This window comes from Trachemys scripta, chromosome 5 (genome assembly GCF_013100865.1).
Source record: "Trachemys scripta elegans isolate TJP31775 chromosome 5, CAS_Tse_1.0, whole genome shotgun sequence".
NCBI lineage: Eukaryota > Metazoa > Chordata > Testudines > Emydidae > Trachemys > Trachemys scripta.
Genome location: NC_048302.1, coordinates 43486755 through 43506415, shown reverse-complemented (window position 1 = coordinate 43506415; position 19661 = coordinate 43486755). Strand labels below are relative to the sequence as shown.

The following is a 19661-nucleotide window of genomic DNA, read 5'->3' as shown; positions in this document are numbered from 1 at the left end:
AGGTGATCCATTATAATATGAACAGTTCTTTGTTCAATATAATGGACAGTTTTATGATCTGGAGCAAATTTAGTTCATTCTGCTCATACAGACTGCAAGAATCCTGAAGAGTGTTAATTAGGCTTATGTGACGGTATCAACACTCCCTCTCACTACATAGCAGTGGTATACTGTAATATTTCAGAAAATATGCAAACAACGAATTTTTTAGGGGGGACATGTTTTAACATTTTATCAAGGTAGCTAACAGTACCTTTAGTTTGACTGGGGATGGACGATGCCTCTTTTTCACTTCTATCCAAGGCTCAGAGTCCAGATCTGGCAAGCTTGTAGACAATCCTTTAGACATTGTTTGAAGGTTACTTGTTTCAGTGCTTTTCTTTGGGCTTCCCATTCTTGGAGAACTTGGTGCAGACTCTAAAATTGTAAATTAGTTGTGTATTCAGGTTTTTCTTTTTTTTGTTGCATTCGAGATTTTACTTTCATTGTAGCTATAATTCCTATTTCTAATTAAGGTTTAAATATGACACTGATCAGAACAAATTAAAAAAAAGACTCAATTACTTGCTATTCTATATTTTAAAGAACAGTTTACATTGATGACTCCAGCATAAATTAAAAGTGCCTCTGACGGAATGGAAGTTATCCATAAAACAAACAGCATGATTAGTGACAAATTCAGTGCTCTGTATTTGGCAGTGGTTCAAGCACTGCTAGAATATTGTGTGCAGTTCTTGTGACAACAATTCAAGAAGAATATTGATAGAGTTCAGAGAAGAGCCACAGAATGAACAAAGGATTAGAAAACAAGTCTTATAGTGACAAACTCAATGAGCTCAATCTATTTATCTTGAGAGAGAAGGTTAATGGATGACTTGACTACAGTCTGTAAGTACCTACATTGGGGTGTGTGTGTGTGGGGAATATTTAATAATGGGCTCCTTCAATCTAGCAGAGAAAAGTATAACACAATCCAATGGCTGGAAGTCCAAGGTAGACAAATTCAGACTGGAAATAAGGAGTTAAATTTTTAACCGTGACAGTAATTAACCATTGAAACAATACACTCAGGGTTGTGGAGGAGTCTCCGTCCCTGACAATTTTCACATCAACATTAGATGTTTTTCTAAAAGATATGCTCTAGGAATTATTTTGGGGAAGTTCCATATCCTGTGCTATACAGGTCAGACTAGATGATCACAATGGTCCAATTTTGGCCTTAGAATCTATGAATTATTCTGAAATCAGTTTGATGTGATCAGTCATACACTAGAGATGTAGTCCTATGGATAGGGATATATTACTGCTGGCTCCTTTGGGGAAATACATGTTTTAATAGAGTTAATGTTATAAAATATGACAAGCAAAGAAATTCAGTTTTAAATCTGAAACTCTGTCTTGACTCTCTACATCTTTCCATTTACCAAAGAGAAGGTAATCTTACAAAACATGCATATCTCTTGGAAAAACATGCAACATTAACCACAAGTTTACTGTCTTCTGGCACACTGTGCCTTTCTAACTGCCAGCCTTGCAATTCCCATTCCAACTAGCAGAGTTGAATTTTATACTTGCTATTCCTACTATGAAATCAAATATTAATGAAAAATAAAATGCAGACTTGTTGGACTAGACAGCAGTTTCAGTCCTAAAATTTTGTGTTTCTATGAAATAAATTCTTTACCAGTATATGAACCAAAAGCTTTGCCTGGTATAAATTCTGGGCAGTTGATGAGCTGAGAGAAGTCAGTTTGTGGCTGATTCCGTGAAGGTGGACCAGGAATTGGCCATTTTTCTGGGTCTACCCTTTTTCTCATCTTCTGATCCACTATTTCCACTTCTGTACTATCCTTTAGGGCCTGTGAGATAAATATGTTTCACCATTAAAAAATATACATCACCACCAACACTGCTGATAACCATATCTTTTGTGACTTTCTCAGTGAAATTAAACACAATCCCATGATTATCTGGGAGGGAATTTAAACTATGTCGTCCTCTACAGATCTTTACATTACTGTCCGACGTGAGTAGGAACATTTTCAATGCAAACGAGCATTAGGCTCTCAAACACCTGCATGCCAGAAATTAGTGACTATTTTAAAGAAAACTTACCTTTAAATTAGGACAACCTGGACGAGTCAGTATAAAACCCAGCACCACTTATTTTCAGTACCATAGTTTTAATTATTGTGGCATACAGTTTCAAATATTAGCTGCTAGTTATATTTTTGAAGCCCAGATGCAGAGCACCAATTAACCAAAATTGATGATTCTTTATAATTCCTTATTTAAGGGACAGCGTTCACTCGGAACATGAAGCAAACTGCTTTTCTGGACAATTAAACAATGAAATGAAGTTGAATAGTTCAGCAACTGCCAAAGTAGTTTATTGCAATTATTTTCCAGTGTTAATGTGATATGACAAAGTTGCAAGAAACAATACCAAAAAAATATTGCTTGACTTACAAGGATTTAGAAGTTTTGTAACTTTTTTCTTCATTTTTGGCATTTGATGAAAAACAGGGAGCAGAGTCAAAAAGTGAATAATTTTAGGTAGTCTGTATAATGGAATGGTCTGTCACATGAAGTTGGTTAGTGTAAGGCTGAATGGGTAACTGGCATAAATCTCCTCTAAACTCCAAGGGAAATGGAAGGATAGAAACCAACTGCTGAGTGTGCCCTACAGTGTTAGTTTCTCCTTCCCTTTTTGCTAATAGGTTTACAATTTGGGTAGCTGTACAGCTTGTTGGTGGAGTTCTCCTTTGACATGAGGGAGGATGCGGTGATTGCTGCTAGCTGGGAAACTGCATTCTGAGTCACATGGAGAGAGCTGACTGGCCACAGCTTTGTTGACCTTTGAAACCTATAGCTTGCCTATGAGTCAAACTCCCACAGTGCTTTGGGAATCATGGTAAGAGGAGGGGAAATAGTTTGCTGAGAACTACTAGAAAAGATCTGACAATTTACAAGGATTGTTAAGCAAGATATATTATTTTTAGTGATGCATTAACAACAAGAAACATATGCTTAGGTTAGAATTTAATATGTTTCTCTCTTTTCTGTAAACATTTAAATATATTGGAAATTTATGGGTAAAAATAAGATATTATTTCCTCTTGTCCCATACAGAGAACAAAATTGTAAACAGGCGGGCTACAAAAATGTCAATTCATAAGCCAATTCAGAACAAAAACAGTGCAAGCTAATAGTCATCGGCTGCAAAAACAGGTTCTCACAAATTGTGGTAATGTATCTGTTATTCACTGTCCAGTTTAATAGACTAATAAAATTCAACCAAGCTGACTGATCTGACATCTCTTTAAATTACTAAGTAAATTCAAACCCTTGTGGGGAAACACTGGTGGCCCATACAGGGACCTCAGTAGCCAGTATTGACTGAACCTGACAAAGCAGGACCATAACCTACGTGCCAGGAATAAGATCAAGCAGTAGGGAAGTTGCAAACACTGACTGAGAGGCATCTAGAAAACTCAGCACATCCTGCTGCCAGGCACCTTGTGGGGGATGTAAAGGTAAAATAAGAAATAACAGATAAAGTGAAATGCTAACCTGTGAAACACCGTAAAAAGTAAAATTCTGACTGCTAATAGTAATAAAGGAGCTCTGAAATTCAACTAGGTACTAAAACCTTTAGTTTTGAATTACTTGGCAAATTCATTCAATATTATTTTAACAAGGTTAACTCATCTAACCTTTATAAAGATTTGTTTTTCAAGGGTGAATTTACCCAAGAAGTTTGTTATCTACGTCCTGGCATGTCCAAAGTAAAAAAATTCCTAACTTTTCATTTTGCAGGTTTTTGTAACAGGACCACAAACAGTTTTTCTTTACTTTAATCTGTGACCAAGACAATTATTGAGGGAAGTGGATTATAGTAACTTTTAAAAAAATTAATTCATTTTATTTGCCACTAATCCATTTGCTTTATGCCCATAAAAATGCAGTGTAGTCAGAAGCAATAAAACAGGTACAGATGGGGAAGGAATGGTCACAGGATTCACCTTTAAATCCTCATGAACCAAAACTAATCTTAGCAACAAGGAGTTGTTAGCCCATGTATGGAAAAAAGGTACCAGTGGGATTGGGGCCAGAACAAATTCACAACAATCTGATTTATCTGGTACACAATGTCCCCCATCATAAAATCATGCAAAATTGGAAACGTTAGGCTAGTGGTCACAAATGAGGGATTTGTTTTTGTTTTTTGGAACTTAAGTTCCTACCCATTAATGGTTACAGAGAAAAGCTTAAAAATGTTACCCCCACTAAATTGTAAAGACTCAACCCAGAAGGCAACTAAAAGAACCCCACTTTTAAAATCTCATTTTAAGCCAATTATGATATTTGAGGGCCTAATTCATATTTTAAAAAAACATTTGAGGTGGCAATACAAAGATGTTGCTATGGGAATTTTTGTAACTTTATTTCAGTTCCTACAGGACCTACAATTATTTAAGAAAGTAGTATGTTTCACCCTACATTTTTTTAATGCTTGTGAGTAGTCTTCTGCCTCTTTCCCCTTCAATCCATAGTTCATGGATGTTGGATTGCTGAGAGACAGTGGCGCGAAGTGACTAGACACTGTGTGTGATTTCAAAGTCTGAAAGAACATCTGATTTTTCCAAGTCAAGAATACTTTTTGTTGTATACACAAATATAATTTCATGGCAAGGTCTTAGTCCTTCACAGAGTAGTGAGAAGTCCTCTCCATAGCAGAAGTTAGCATTGGACTCTAGGAAGAACAATGTCCTCAACCCAGAAGGGATCTCATTTTCTTTATGGACCCTTAGGCCTGGTCTACACTAGGAGTTTCTCTCGAATTTAGCAGTGTTAAACCGAATTAACCCTGCACCCGTCCATACAACGAAGCCCTTTACTTCGATATAAAGGGCTCTTAATATAGATATCTGTACTCCTCCCCGACGAGAGGAGTAGCGCTGAAATCGGTATTGCCATTTTGGATTAGGGTTAGCGTGGCCGCAATTTGACGGTACTGGCCTCTGGGAGCTATCCCACAGTGCACCATTGTGACCTCTCTGGACAGCAATCTGAACTCGGATGCACTGGCCAGGTAGACAGGAAAAGCCCCGTGAACTTTTGAATTACATTTCCTGTTTGCTCAGCGTGCAGAGCACAGGAGACCATGCAGAGCTCATCAACACAGGTAACCATGCAGTCCGAGAATCGAAAAAAAGAGCACCAGCACGGACCGTACGGGAGGTACTGGATCTGATCGCTATATGGGGAGAGGATTCAGTGCTAGCAGAACTACGTTCCAAAAGACGAAATGCCAAAATATTTGAAAAAAATCTCCAAGGGCATGATGGAGAGAGGCCACAATAGGGATTCACTACAGTGCCGCGTGAAAGTTAAGGAGCTCAGACAAGCCTATCAAAAAACCAAGGAGGCAAACGGTCGCTCCGGGTCAGAGCCTGACTGAAGCACCCTCCCAACCCCCAGTCAATGAGGCCAAGGAAGGGACCTCCAGTGAGTGTACCTTTGTAAATATAAAACATGGTTTAAAAGCAAGCGTTTTTTAATGATTAATTTGCCCTGAGGACTTGGGATGCATTTGTGGCCAGTACAGCTACTGGAAAAGTCTGTTAATGGAGTGGAAATCCTCCAGGGACATCTCCATGAAGCTCTCCTGTAGGTACTCTAAAAGCCTTTGCAGAAGGTTTCTGAGCAGTGCAGCCTTATTCCCTCCTCCATGGTAGGACACTTGACCACGCCATGCTAGTAGCAAGTAATCTGGTATCATTGCATGACAAAGCCTGGCAGCGTATGGTCCCGGTGTTTGCTGGCATTCAAGCAACATCCGTTCTTTATCTCGCTGTGTTATCCTCAGGAGAGTGATATCGTTCAAGGTAACCTGGCTGAAATACAGGAATTTAATTAAGGGGACAGAGGTGGCCGTTCCTACTGGGCTGTTTGCCTGTGGCTGAAAAGAAATCCTTCCCTGCAGTTAGCCAAGAGGGGGGATGAGGGGGGGAATCTTCCCTGATACGAGCCACGTGGTAGGGGGAGGGATAAAGTGATCATCCCAGAGAACTGGATGGGCGGAGGGGTTAGTTTGGCTTCTGCTGCTTCACATTAACAGGAAAACCGCAGCACTCAACGGGCTTTGCTTGGTATGTGGGAAAGGAGGGTGCTGCTTGTAGAAAAGCTGCAGAAACTGAAAGACAATGGCTTACCATGGCCGCATGCAAGCCGAATTCTGTTGCCCGGACCTGCGTCTGTGCTCTCTAACACCAAAGCCGCAGGCACTCAATATTAAGATGCAAAATGCAACCTTGTACCGAAATCACATGTGCTATGTAATGTGAATAGTGTTGTCCACCGTGAAAGAGTATAAGCATTGTTCTGTAAAATGTAGCTTTTTAAATATTTCTCTCCCTTTTTTCCCTCCCTCCCACAGCTGCAAATTTTTCAAGCCTTCCTCCTCCATCCCAAAGGCTATCTCAGATAAGGCATCGAAAAAAGGACACGAGACAAAATGTTCTCGGAAATCATGGAATCCACCCGCAGTGAAGCTCATCTGAATGAGTGGAAGGACACGGTATCAAAGTACAGGAAAGATGCCAGTGAACGTGAGGACAGGAGGGACGCTCGAGATGAGAGGTGGCAGGCTGCAACGCTGGGGCTGCTGCGTGATCAAACAGACATGCTCTGGCGTCCGGTGGAGCTTCAGGAACAGCAGCAGGAGCACAGAGTACCGCTACAGCTGCTGTATAACCTTCCTCCCCACTCACCATGTTCCATAGCCTCCTCACCCAGACATGTAAGAACGCGGGGGGGGCTCCATGCACCTTTCCAATCCACCCCAGTGAACAGCCCAACCAAAAGGCTGTCATTACTTTGAGCTTTTTTAGTGGCCTTTTCCTTCCCTCCTATCCTCCTCCCAAACCCCACCCGGGCTACCTTCTCAGTTCTCTCCCTCTTTTTATAATTAATAAAGAATGCATGATTTTTAAATGATAGTGACTATTTCCTTTGAAAGCAAGCTGGGATCGAAAGGGAGAGTGGGTTGCTTACAGAGAACGAGTCAATCAAGGGGGTGGATTTTCATCAAGGAGAAACAAACAATGTTCACACTGTAGCCTGGCAAGTCATGAAACTGGTTTTCAAAGCTTCTCTGATGTGCAGCGCTTCCTGGTGTGCTCTTCTAATCGCCCTGATGTCTGGCTGCGCGTCCCACACCTGCAACACTATGCGGTCCCACCTGTCTGTGCTTGTTTCCCAGGCCCAGAATTAGCGTTCCACGGCATGAACCTGCCCCATTAACAGCATGATCTCCAAAGCGCCGGGGCCCGCGGTTTGATGGAATTCCATGTCCACGTCCTGATCACACTCATCGCCGCGCTGCCGTAGCCTCCTCATCGCCTGGTTTTGCAGGTTCTGGTTCAGCATAAACTGCACGATAACGCGTGAGGTGTTTACAATGTTCATGACTGCTATCTTGAGCTGAGCGGGCTCCATACTTGCCGTGATATGGCGTCTGCACTGTTCACCCAGGAAAAAGGCGCGAAACTGTTGTCTGCCGTTGCTTTCCAGGAGGGAGGGGAGGGTGTACCCAGAACCACCCACGACAATGTTTTTGGCCCCATCAGGCATTGGGATCTCAACCCAGAATTCCAATGGGCGGAGGAGACTGGGGGAACTATGGGATAGCTATGGGATAGCTACCCACAGTGCAACTCTCCAGAAATCGACATTAGCCCCGGTACATGGACGCACATCACCAAATTAATGTGCTTAGTGTGGCCGCATACATTTGACTTTATACAATCTGTTTTCAAAAAACGGTTTCTGTAAAATTGGAATAATCCCGTAGTGTAGACATATCCTTAGAATTCCTCCCCTCAGCCTAGAGCGGCATTTGTGTATGCTCCATATAAGCATTTTCTTCTCACTGACAACTGGACAGAACTTGCTTGGACTGGGTCACCAGTACTTTAATTGTTTTAAGAAGTTCAGTGATACAAGAACTCCCGTCTCTTTCTTTTTCATCAAACAAGACTAAGCATGTTTAAGATTTACATTTTCTACCCTCCATGTAAGAAAGCACTTTGAGGCATGGTCTACACTTAAAAGTTTACTGACCTAACTATGTTGCTAAAGGGTGTGACTTTTTTGCTGACAAAAGTTATGCTGGTAAAAGCCCCTGTGCAGATAGTTACACTGTTATAAAGGCACTTTATTCCAATATAGCTTTATTTTGCTTCACAAAATTGAAATAAATTTATATATAGAAACAACACTAGAGTGGGGTTTTTTTCAGCTTTAACTATGCTGGTGTAGTGCAGAAAATACAAATAAATTTAGTTAAATGTAACACTAAGTTACACATAAAATCAGGGAAATAAAGAGTTAATCTTACAACTGAAAACTTAGCATCTTTGAATATACTATATGCTTTATAGCAGCTGTTCTTAAACTATGGGGCAGGCCTCCCAAAGGAGGTGTGGGAATGTGTCAAGGGAGGCACGAGTGGTGTGCTTTTTTTTTTTTTTTCCCTCACTTCTTTTTTTGAAGAGCTCTGGCTGTCAGCCCTGAGTTGGTGGGGCTTGTGCAAAAGAGCCATGCACACCTGGGAGGAGGGGATAATGGGGACAGCCGGAACCCCACGACCTGGGCTCAGGATTTCCTCCCTCTCTGCCCCAATCCCTCAATGGGAGGCAGCCAGGGCTCAGGTTCTTCTCCCCTCCCCTTCAATCCCTCACCAGGAGGCGGTGGGGGCTCTGGCTGTCAGCCTTGGAATGGCAGCAGCAGCGCAGAAATAATGGTGGCAATGGGGTGCTAAAGCTGCTGTGAAAAGTGATATCAATGAAAATCACTTTTCACATGGCCCGGCCAGCAGCTGCTGCTCTCCACTCTGCCTTCAGAGCTGGGTGGTTAAATATGTACTTGTGGCGGGGGGGGGGGGGGGGGGGGGGGGGGGGGAGAGAAGAGGGGGATGATGATAAATGACCATAGACACAAAGAAGGGTGTCCCAATTAAATAAGTTTGAGAATCACTGTTTTATAGGACATTTTGTATACTTTATCTTAAGAGTATTACTTTTCATATCACAAATAGTATGTGTATAGTGCTGTTAGCTTAACGTCGCTGTTGAAACCTTAACAGAATACAGCCAGCTTAATCACACTTGATCCAATTCATACCTACTATTACCAGTAGTGACTACAATGAAAAATAACTAGAAATTTGCAGGAGGTGATCCTTCCAGTTTGTTTACTTTGACTATGGAGGTTGAGGAATGAAATGCACGTTTTTCTCATGTTGGTGTGGCTCTTTAACACAGCAACAGAGAAGAGAACGTTTAAGAATGGGAATTAAAAAAAAACAACAACAACACAAGAAAGGGCCAGAGCATGACCATAAGATCAGTGTATATTAGTTAAAATTGTAATCTAAAAATGTTTTTAGTAAAGCCATCATGTCTGAGCCATGTTAAAAGAAAACAGAGCTAAAAATATGAAATTACACGATCTATTTGCATTCCTTTATCCTGCCGCCAATATTTAAATTACCATAACAAAATTTCTCAATTATTGCACTGTTCTATTTTTGCATATTCTTAAGAAAAAAAATCTAATTTAAAATACGTGATTCTACAATCACAAAAATTGGCAGGATGACTCAGATAGGTGAAGTACCTGAAACTTTAAATTCTTATTTTACACTTACTAGAATACCTTACATTTAATTTTATGACTTCAATTTTAATTGAATAACTTTGTTACGTACAAAAGATTTCAAGTTTGTTTCTAAAGAAAGATAATTAGAAACAGACATAAGTTGGCAGTAAGTTTCCAATCAGTTCCTATTTAGCTGCACACACATTTTCAATGCATCTCTTGTGAAGCATGTACATTACAACTTAAATGTTTTAACAGTATGCACATGTCAAACCCTCATACTGAATCAAAACCAATTGTTTTAAAATCTGCGGAGACAGTACTCCTCTCAGTGAGCACGGTTTACATGCAAAATTTCAATTTAAAAGTGTACTCAGTTCCCCCCACCCCCGCAAAAAAAAGTTGTTACAAAACAATATACAATCAAACATGGCTCAAAATTAGCTCAATTCTTCCCCTTCTGCCCCCCAAAAAGGAAACTAAGAAACCAAGCATGGAACCTTTTAGCAGAAAATGAACTTTCAGAATATTATGAGAAATTTTAAACAGAGGATCAATGAAAACCATTTTGCAACCTTAATTATAGCAAATACGTTAGAGCAATTGCTCTAGTAAAATGAAGGTTACTAACCTATAACTGCAGTTCTACAAGATGGACTCCACACATTCATGCTTTTGGGAAGCACTAGCAGTACAGCTCATAGTAAAACCTTCTTGTATCAGTTCCAATGAAGAGCTCTCACATCTCCCCCAATCCTTCTCTTCATTGTTCCTGAATGTTCTGAGGCCAAAAGTATAAAAGGGGACATGGCACTCTGGTCAGCTCAGTTCCTTCCACTGCTTTCTTAGGTCCAAGATTTTAATTAGGATTCTGAAGTAGAGAGGAAGGTGGGCAGGGAGTGTGAATGTGTAGAATCCATCTTGAAGAACTCCAGTTACAGGGGAGTAACCTTCATTTCTTCTTTCAGTGACCTCTACACATTCCCACTCTTAACATAGTTTGATAAGCAGTACTGTCAATTGAAGAAAATGGTAAACTGCATCCTATTTCAACAGAGACTGAGTACTCCCCTACCAGATGCACCTCACGTATCAAGATCCTAAATCAAGCGGACAACATTTAGTAAACGTGTACAGAGCACTATGTTGCAACTCTGCAGATTTCAATAATGGGAATATGTTTAAGCCATACTATAGAAACTGACTTAGCCCTGGGGGAGTGTGCCCTCACTCTTGCAGGAAGAGGAGCAGAAGCTAGTTTGTAACTCTCCTTCATATGCAGTCTAACCCATTTGGATAAGCATTGTGATGGGATTGCCTATTACGATTATCTATATGAAATAAAGTGATCTGAGGACTTTCTAAAGTCTAGTTCTTTTTCAGATAGAAGGCTACTGCCTATTTAGTATCTGATATGTGCAGTTTTGATTCATTTGAATGTGCAATAAGTCTGGGAAAGACTGTAGACTAATTGACTAGTTAAGATGGAAGACAGTTACCACCTTGGGCAGAAATTTTGAATGTAGATAAAGGAACACTTTTTCTATAGAAAACTGAACAGTGGCTCTGCCTTCAAGGCTTGTAGTTCGCTTATGGTTCTGGCAGATGTTACTGCTACAATGAATGCTGTTTTGATTGATAGATAAAACACTAAGCACTCAGTTTCAGATGATGGTCTCAAATTGAATAAGGACTAAGTTAAGGTCCCATGACGACGCAGAATCCTTGTCTGGCACTATACCCTTCCTAAACCTTTAAAAATCCTTCATAGACCTTTAACACTATACCTTTCGTAGACCTTCTCCACCTGGGGTAAGAGCATTTATGAGTAGATTGCTTTCTGGAGTTTAGCAGGATGTATTGTACATCTGACAAACCAGCTCTCTCTAAATCAGTGAGTGTCCTACAGACCCTGCTGCTAGGTGTACCACAGGTCCATATGCAAAATCCAGCCATCCTGCTGAGGATAAACAGATCTGCGGTTGCTGGTAGAGAACATTATACTACACCTTGAAGAGGTGAAGGAGAGCTGGTAAGCACTTTTGTCTTGACCATGCCTGAGCAACCAGAATTACTCTGTTTTTATCTTCTGTTTTGTTCTTTGGATTAAAAGAAAAATGGGTAAAGGTATGGAAAAGACCTAATCTCCAGCTGAGTAGGAATGAATTTGAAATGGAGCAGAAGCTCAGGCATCTGGCATCATGACTCATTGTGACCAGATCTACTTCTGGATGATGCCAAAAAGTGAAGATTTTCTTTGCAACTGATGTATTTAGAGACCATTCGTTAACCCCTCTTAGTCTCTGCTGAGACAATCCACCAGCTTGTTTTTTCCCATTAGGTGAAGAGCTAGCAGGTAAATATGAGGTATGCACCAGCTCTGTAGCACTGTAACATCTTTATGTAGTTGTGAGGAATGAGCTCCTCCCTGTTTGTTCACATTGAACATAGCTGTCGAATTGTCAGAGTACTTTGTCTTGTGAGGCAGAAAGGATCTGAGAGCTAGACTGATTACCTTCAACTCCAATACACTAATATGTATCAGGACCAGACTCCAAAGAGAAACTGCTGAGCTCCAGTTCATTTGCAAATTTGACACCATCAGATCAGGATTAAACAAAGACTGTGAATGGCTATCCAACTACAGAAGCAGTTTCTCCTCCCTTGGTGTTCACACCTCAACTGCTAGCAGAGCACCTCACCCTCCCTGATTGAACTAACCTCGTTATCTCCATACTGATTTATACCTGCCTCTGGAGATTTCCATTACTTGCATCTGAAGAAGTGAGGTTCTTATCCACGGAAGCTTATGCTCCCAATACTTCTGTTAGTCTTAAAGGTGCCACAGGACCCTCTGTTGCTTAATATGTAGCTGTTTTTCCAAGTGCTTCCAATGACTGTGGGTTATTAGGTCATTGAAATGCACTCCCACCCCAGAGTGGATGCATCCAACCGATAGTTGCTGATGGGAGTGGAGGCTCGAAAGCCACTCCTTTCAGGATGTTGACTGTGTCAATCATGTAAGAGACAGGAGCTCCTCTTCCGGGAGAAATAACTTAAGGACATGCTGTCTGAACTTGGCAGGTAATTTTTCACCAGCCTATGTTACAGAGCTCTCATTCTGAAATGAGTACATGGAGTTATATAGGTTGTTGAAGCCAGCTCAGCCTGAGGAAGAACATTACTGTCAGGTTGGGGTTCCCCTGAAGTCTAATAATGGATCCATATTTAAGGATCTTTCCTTTGGAAGGAAGACTTTTCCTGTTTAGGAATCTAAGATTACCCTGAAGACAAGGATTTACTGTGTAGGACTTCTATTCCTACAACTATTTGCAGATCCAACTTGTCCTACTGATAGCACAGAGGCATTGGACCAGACATTCAGAGTAATAGCACTCGTTACAGAAAGAGTATAACATGCTTTTAGGGATTTACGCTGACCAGCCACCTTACGCTTCAGTCTAGGATCTAAGGATGTTATAGGACCCAATCCAAAGGAATAAGAGCAATTTGGAACAGTGACTGGACCTACTGACAGGGGCTGGCATTATGTACCACAACTCTTCCCAAAACCAGGAGTACTGGATTCAAGGGAACTCCTAACAAGATCGGCTCTGCTGAGACTGACACCTGGACCATTCTGCTACGTTAGGAATGAGGATCCTTTGGTACCAAGGGCTTTACCACCCTTCTTCCTGGATCAGAGGATGGTATCTTGAACAGAAACTTAGGAAGCTTCCTCTTAGTTCCCAAAAGAATGGGGGCCAATGCAGGCCATTCTTTACTCATGGAACCAGATTCATCAGGACTAGAGGACTTGGTCTATAGGACCTCCTGCAGCAGGAGGGCTTGGAGTAGATTTTGACACTCCTTATGGCTTCTTGAAGTAGAAGTCCTGCATACTGTGCACTGGAAAGGAAAATGTCCCTACGATAGCACATGAGACACCTCGTATGAGTGGGGGAGAAGAGACAATAGTGAAGAGGCACATCTTAAATCCTGGCTACCTTCCCTTCAGATCTGCCTCAGAATATGGGAACCACCCTGGGGTGCAGAACCTATAAGTATCCTGATAATTGTAAAACAAAACACATTTCAATAAAATAAAACAATTAAACTACTCCTAAAACTAGCTAATAGCACAGAGTTGCTTGAAAAGGTGGATCTCGAAGGGTTCCAGTCTGTTTGCAAATGTAGCTGGAAGAAACAGACAGCTAGAGTGCCACCTACTTTATAGCCTCATCCTCAGAATACGCACAGTGAGGGAGTGGGGGCAGGAAGGAGTGCAAGAATGCTCCAATGGGTCTGGCTATGAATCGTTCCACCATCAGAGCTGCACTGCTGGTGCATCCCAAAGTGGGAATGTGTAGCGGTCAAAGAATTAAATAACTTTTCCATTCATGGTCTACTTATTGGATCCTTATCAGTGTAACCCAATTCTTGTTAGCATGGATTGACAAACACCTAGTACCTGGAGGACTAACTGGTTGGAGGTACTAGACTGAAGATGGGTGGGGAGGAGAGAACATACCAATAAGGTTTAGCACCAATGAGCAGTGCAGTTTCCAGGCTACCTCATGATACTGTGATTTCTACTAGGGTGCTTTCCCTGGCTTGGGACTCCATCTTTTGGATCATCTTTGATAGTAGGTATCTGATAAATCTGAAGCTCACCACATAACCCCACCAGCTGCTGTGAGAAGCATCATTCTGGTCTTCTCCCTCTACAATGCTTCCTGGATGCTGAAGGGGAGGCATGAAAAGGAAGGGCTCTTCAGTTCTCTAACCTTCTCCCAGACTCTTGGCTGCTGCAAGAAGGGGAGAGGAAAGTTTCTATTGCTCTCCACCTTCTCCAGTCTCTGTTTTTTGAAATTTTCCCCACTCTGTGAATAACTACTTGTCTACCTGTTGCTATGCAGCTTTACCAACGGCAATGTGAAACAGACATGACTGACAGTTTCACTACTGCCTACCGATTTCTGAAAAGCAATAGCAAAGACCTTTTGTTAGTTTTACTTTGCCACTTCTTGGCAAAGCTACGAGCAGCAGCAGTCCCATCTGCTAGCAGACAGCACTGCATCAGTTTACACTGTTCACAGCTGGAAGGTTCTTCGTGTAGCCTTAATTAGCTGGCAACTTTAAAAAAAACAAAAACAAACTATATTCTGAAGAAATTGATTGTTTAGGCCAGCCACGCTCACCAAGCAATATTTACACCCTGCCACTTGCAAAAAGGTGAATGGAGTTTTCAAGATTTCATTGTAATACATTTTAAACTATACAACATTTGTACACATGCATTTAAATCACTTTACCTCTAAAATTAGGTTAACATTTGTAGTCAGAGCTTGCACACGATGGAAGCTGGCAATTAAAGAAATAGGCAAGAATCCTTGTTGGTCCATCTTTCTCCTCAGAAAAAAGTCTCTTTCCAAATTTTCTATGCTGAAATAATACTCACTGGAGAGAGAAACATGTAAATATGAGCCCAGTGTAGGGTATAGTCTCTTTAATTTTGAATTCAAGTTCATCCTTGTCAAAATCTTTATTACAAAACTTGGTATATTTTATTATCAAAAAGATTGATATTTATCACTGTATGTTTGTTACTTATGAGCTAAAAGTTATAAAAACAGCCTAGGTAATTAAGTAAGCCAAATGAAACAGTACTTTAAGGTGATCAGTACAGTACATTCATCCGAGGTATAATCGAGGCCTCATTTTTCATTCGCCCAATTAGCATAAATGAATGACAAAAGCAAAATAGAAAAGCAATATCCCTTTTCTGATCTTTCTTTTCTCCTTCTTACATGGATGAGAGGGAAATGGTATTCTCTCAGCATTTATATGGATGATGCTCCATATAGTTGTATCAATATCTCCATCCTGATCTGCAGCTTTTTCTACTACTCAGGTAGCCAGCAGATCAGAATGTTTAGGTGCCCTATCCTAGAGCGAAGGCATAGGCACAAGCACGCAGTCTAGATCATATCTTCATGCAAGCTCAGGTGAGAAAGAAAGCAAGCAGAAAAACACACTTTCCTTTGTTCAGTACACTGAGGCGTAGTGCCTGAATGCTCCAAAGGATACTTGGCAAAAGTGAAGTTCTTCAAAAATAAAGGATATTAAGGGAGTGAGACATGGGAGGGGGAAAAAGGTGCAATAGGCTCTCTAGGTATCCCAGGTCAGGGGAGGGATAGGTTGAGGGAAGAGGAGAGTCTCTAGGGTGATTAAGTTGCTTTATGAAATGATCCCAAGATGTCAAGATCTACCAAATCAAATGATGGTGTAAAGACATGAAGGAATTATAACTGGGAGCCACTACAGAAAATATAAACCTGAAGACATCCTGGGAAGAGGTATGGAAGCTCAAACTGGCAATGGCTACCAAAAAGCGGGGCCCCTCTGACAGATCCTGTGTGAGACTGTGGTCCTTTAGGAACTGGATACTTTAGGGAAAAAAGGGAGTTGAGAGTAGAATGCTGAAAGGATCTGAATGCTGAAAAGGTAAGGCATTACTGTAGATGAAAGGAATTTTGGTTTCTGGAGAGAATCATATTACGTGAAGACCTCTCATGAAGTTGAACTAAAGACGGAAGGTACCAAAAAGGAGACCGCAATGTCACCATTGACTCTGAGCTGTAAAGGAGAACCGAATTTATTCTTTCATAGCCTTCAGTACCAAAGAAGTTTGAAGAGCTAGCACTCTACATGAAAGACAACTCCAGCAGAGAACAGATACAAAACTTCAGAACTGGAAGAGATGTAAGCCTCCTCTTAAAATCTGAACCAGCACAGAAGAGTCTTTAAGGCTATTTTTACCTGAAAAGCAGGAACTTCTTCAGCATGCTGTAAGCAAAGTAAACTTTGATCAATGAGGTCCCTATGCAAACTGAATAGGATCCAACCTTTATTCCCTGCAATAATATTCCACATGCTATTCTGAATTCCTAACTTTTTCCAGCTGTAAGACAAAACAAGTACAGACCAGGGCCGCCCAGAGGATTCAGGGGGCCTAGGGTCTTCAGCAGCAGGGGGCCCCCCGCCGCCAAATTGCCGCCAAAGACCCGGCACTTCAGCGGCGGGTCCCGGGGCAGAAGGACCCCCTGCCGCGGGTCTTCAGGGCACTTCAGCAGCAGGTCCCGGAGTGGAGGGATCCCCCGCCGCCGAATTGCTGCCAAAGACCCGGAGCGGAAGAAGCTCTGGGGGGCCCAGGCCCCGTCAGAGTTTTCTAGGGCCCCCAGAGCAAGTGAAGGACCCCGCTACAGGGACACTGAAAAACTCTCGTGGGGGCCCCTGCGGGGCCTGGGGCAAATTGCCCCACTTGCCCCGCCCCGGGCGGCCCTGGTACAGACACACTAACACTGTTAACTAATATGTTACCTTTACATCTATAAGGTAAAGGTAAAATCCAAGATGTGTTCGACCTAATCTCCCAAGTTCCAAAAGCAGGAATGAATAAAGGAAACTGAAGAAGTTGACTCAAACTCTTAACTACTTTATTGGTATCCACCATTCTGGAAGAGGGAATTTGAAAGAATATTAATGAAAATGTTTATTTTCATGTTCTTCCTGTTTTCCTCTGAAGTCTTTTGAACTTATTTTCCCTCCCCTCCAGAGCTGCAAGTTTGGATATACTCCTGTGATAATTTTAAATGAAATCTACTTTTTGATGTGAACTAAAGCATTTCTGAAGAATCAACATAATGTTTGAAGTAAGTCTGATGCAATATATATTTACATTTTTTTTAAATAAATGTTAATATACATACCTATAATAATCCTCCTCCCCAATTAAGTTGGTCCCTGTTACATGTACAGAATTGCTCTATCTTGACATTTTTGTTCTTTACTGTAATCAGAAATCCTCTTAAATCTCAGATGGAGATTTAACATTTTTCATATTAAGAGATTAATAGTTCTAAAACTCATTTATACACAAGGATACAACCTTACTTATCCAAAATATCCTTACTTTCTTGGCTCCAAAAAGAACTCCTCTCTGGAAGGCTGAACATTCTGTTGTACAAGTTTATTTTGCATGAACTTCCCTCTCCGGCATTCTAGCTTTCATAATTTATAATTAGAAAAATATCAGAAGCAGAATGTTAAAGATTTCCATTTAGATGACATTTAAAAGATAGTTGAGGAAGAAATGTAGCTTTCTACCCCTTTGTTCAAATGCAACGAGAAAAGAAGAGATTATGGAACCTCACAGATTCCCAGAACCATTTGAAATGAGGGAAAAAATGAAAAGGTTATATTCTAAACCTGCTCAACAGTCTCTCTCATGAAAGGCAAATTCCACAACCAATGAATCTTAGGATTTCGAACAGGCCAGGTGACCAATAATGCTGGTTAACCAGCGATCTTAAGCCTTTAACTGACACTTGCCAAAAGAAAATACAATACTTGTTGCTAAAAGAAAATACAAACAACATCAAAAGTGACCAATGTGTCTGATATTTTGCTGAGCATCAGAGGGGGACATCAATCTGTCCTACCTTAGAAGATCTGGATTTTACATTGCATGCCCAAAAATCTGACCAACAGTGGAGCGTCTGTGCTCCTCCCTCACTTGTCTGAGGACAGTGGAGGGCGATTATTCTGACATGGAGCTGTATTGTCCACTGTCAGGTCTCAGAGGGTCCTGGCAGCAGGAGTTACAAAAAACTGTAATATAGGATTGAAGTTGATAGCCATATGTCAGATACTTTCTGCCCTTTAAGAGGCCTTTTTCTTCTTTTTGTTTTTAGATCAACTGTAACAAAAGAAGCAAGAGTAAAATAAGCAAATTGCTTCATGGAATACAAGGGCAATATAATCCACCACAAAGGCATCACAGAGAAATGCCACTGGCAAATGTAGAAGTGTAGAATATCAGCCTGTGGTGGAAAATGTCCCTTTTCAGTAGTGACTTAGTGTGTTCCAGGATTTTGCATGATATGCCTCTTTGCGATAATCGGCCTTCCAAATCGATCCCCGAATCGGCGCTCTTACTCCACCAGCAGAGGTGGGAGTAAGCGCCGCCGACAGAAAGCCGCAGAAGTTGATTTTGCCGCCGTCCTCACAGCGGGGTAAGTCGGCTGCGATACGTCGAATTCAGCTACGCTATTCACGTAGCTGAATTTGCGTATCTTAAATCGACTCCCCCCTGTAGTGTAGATGTACCCTTACATGATAACAGACCAACAGTACTCTAAAGACAAGCAGACATCCATCCATTCTTCACTGTCAAGCCCAAATAAAGGAGGAGATGTACCATAAATAAGGAAGGTATGTGGATTAAAGGCATACTATAGTGCCAGAAGGTTGAAGATCTTCCTCAAAGTTCCCACTTCTCAGATATTCAGGTTTTTTTCACCCTATTACTCAGCATAATTAAGCAGATATTTACTAGTAATGGATAAACCTCAAATGGTTGGTCGCTAGGATCTCCAGAGCTACTTAAATGGTATACTGAAGACAGATGTCAAACATTGTTTGAAATGAATTATTTTATCTTAAGTAGATGCCTGAATTTTGTCTAAAAAAAAGTATTCATACATTAAGCAGTGTACTTACATTTGACGTTTAATGTATTCTTTGAGCAGTGTTTCATCCACAGAATACATTTGTACTCCTGTTCCATCGTCATAGTAATACATCATACTAGCATTAAGTTCTGGTTGAAATGGCTGATTGGTCCTTTCACCATATAGTTCTTGGTAACCATACGAATACTCATAGTTCACTTCAAAAAGAATGGAGTGAGGAGTAAGGGGAAGGAAAATAATTTAAGATAAAGAGAAAAATTCAATACAAAAATATTGTAAGGGATATAAACAAATTGTATTATTTGTGTAACAGGCATTCAGTATCTGTTCTCAATAAAAAGTGTTCAAGATATACTACTTGCAACGTGACATGCAAGCCATGGATTAATATGCAGAATTTGATTTGAGGCAAGGGGGGTTGTATAACTTAATGTTTAAATCTTAATATTAAGTTATATT

At 41.0% G+C, this 19661-nt stretch overlaps 1 protein-coding gene across 2 annotated transcripts in view; it reads right to left on the bottom strand.

Annotated features, from left to right (window-relative positions):
- LARP1B (La ribonucleoprotein 1B) overlaps positions 1–19661 on the bottom strand; it is a 106243-nt gene that overhangs the window by 28394 nt on the left and 58188 nt on the right. For both annotated transcript variants that reach the window (XR_004645787.1, XM_034770975.1), the window contains exons 7-10: positions 19231–19399; positions 14982–15126; positions 1685–1859; positions 254–417 (exon numbers count right to left, since the gene is read on the bottom strand). Coding sequence is in view for 1 of the 2 variants with exons in the window: in XM_034770975.1 (XP_034626866.1) it covers positions 254–417; positions 1685–1859; positions 14982–15126; positions 19231–19399 (653 nt within the window). In the remaining variant the exon portion in view is untranslated. The remainder of the gene's footprint in view (positions 1–253; positions 418–1684; positions 1860–14981; positions 15127–19230; positions 19400–19661) is intronic.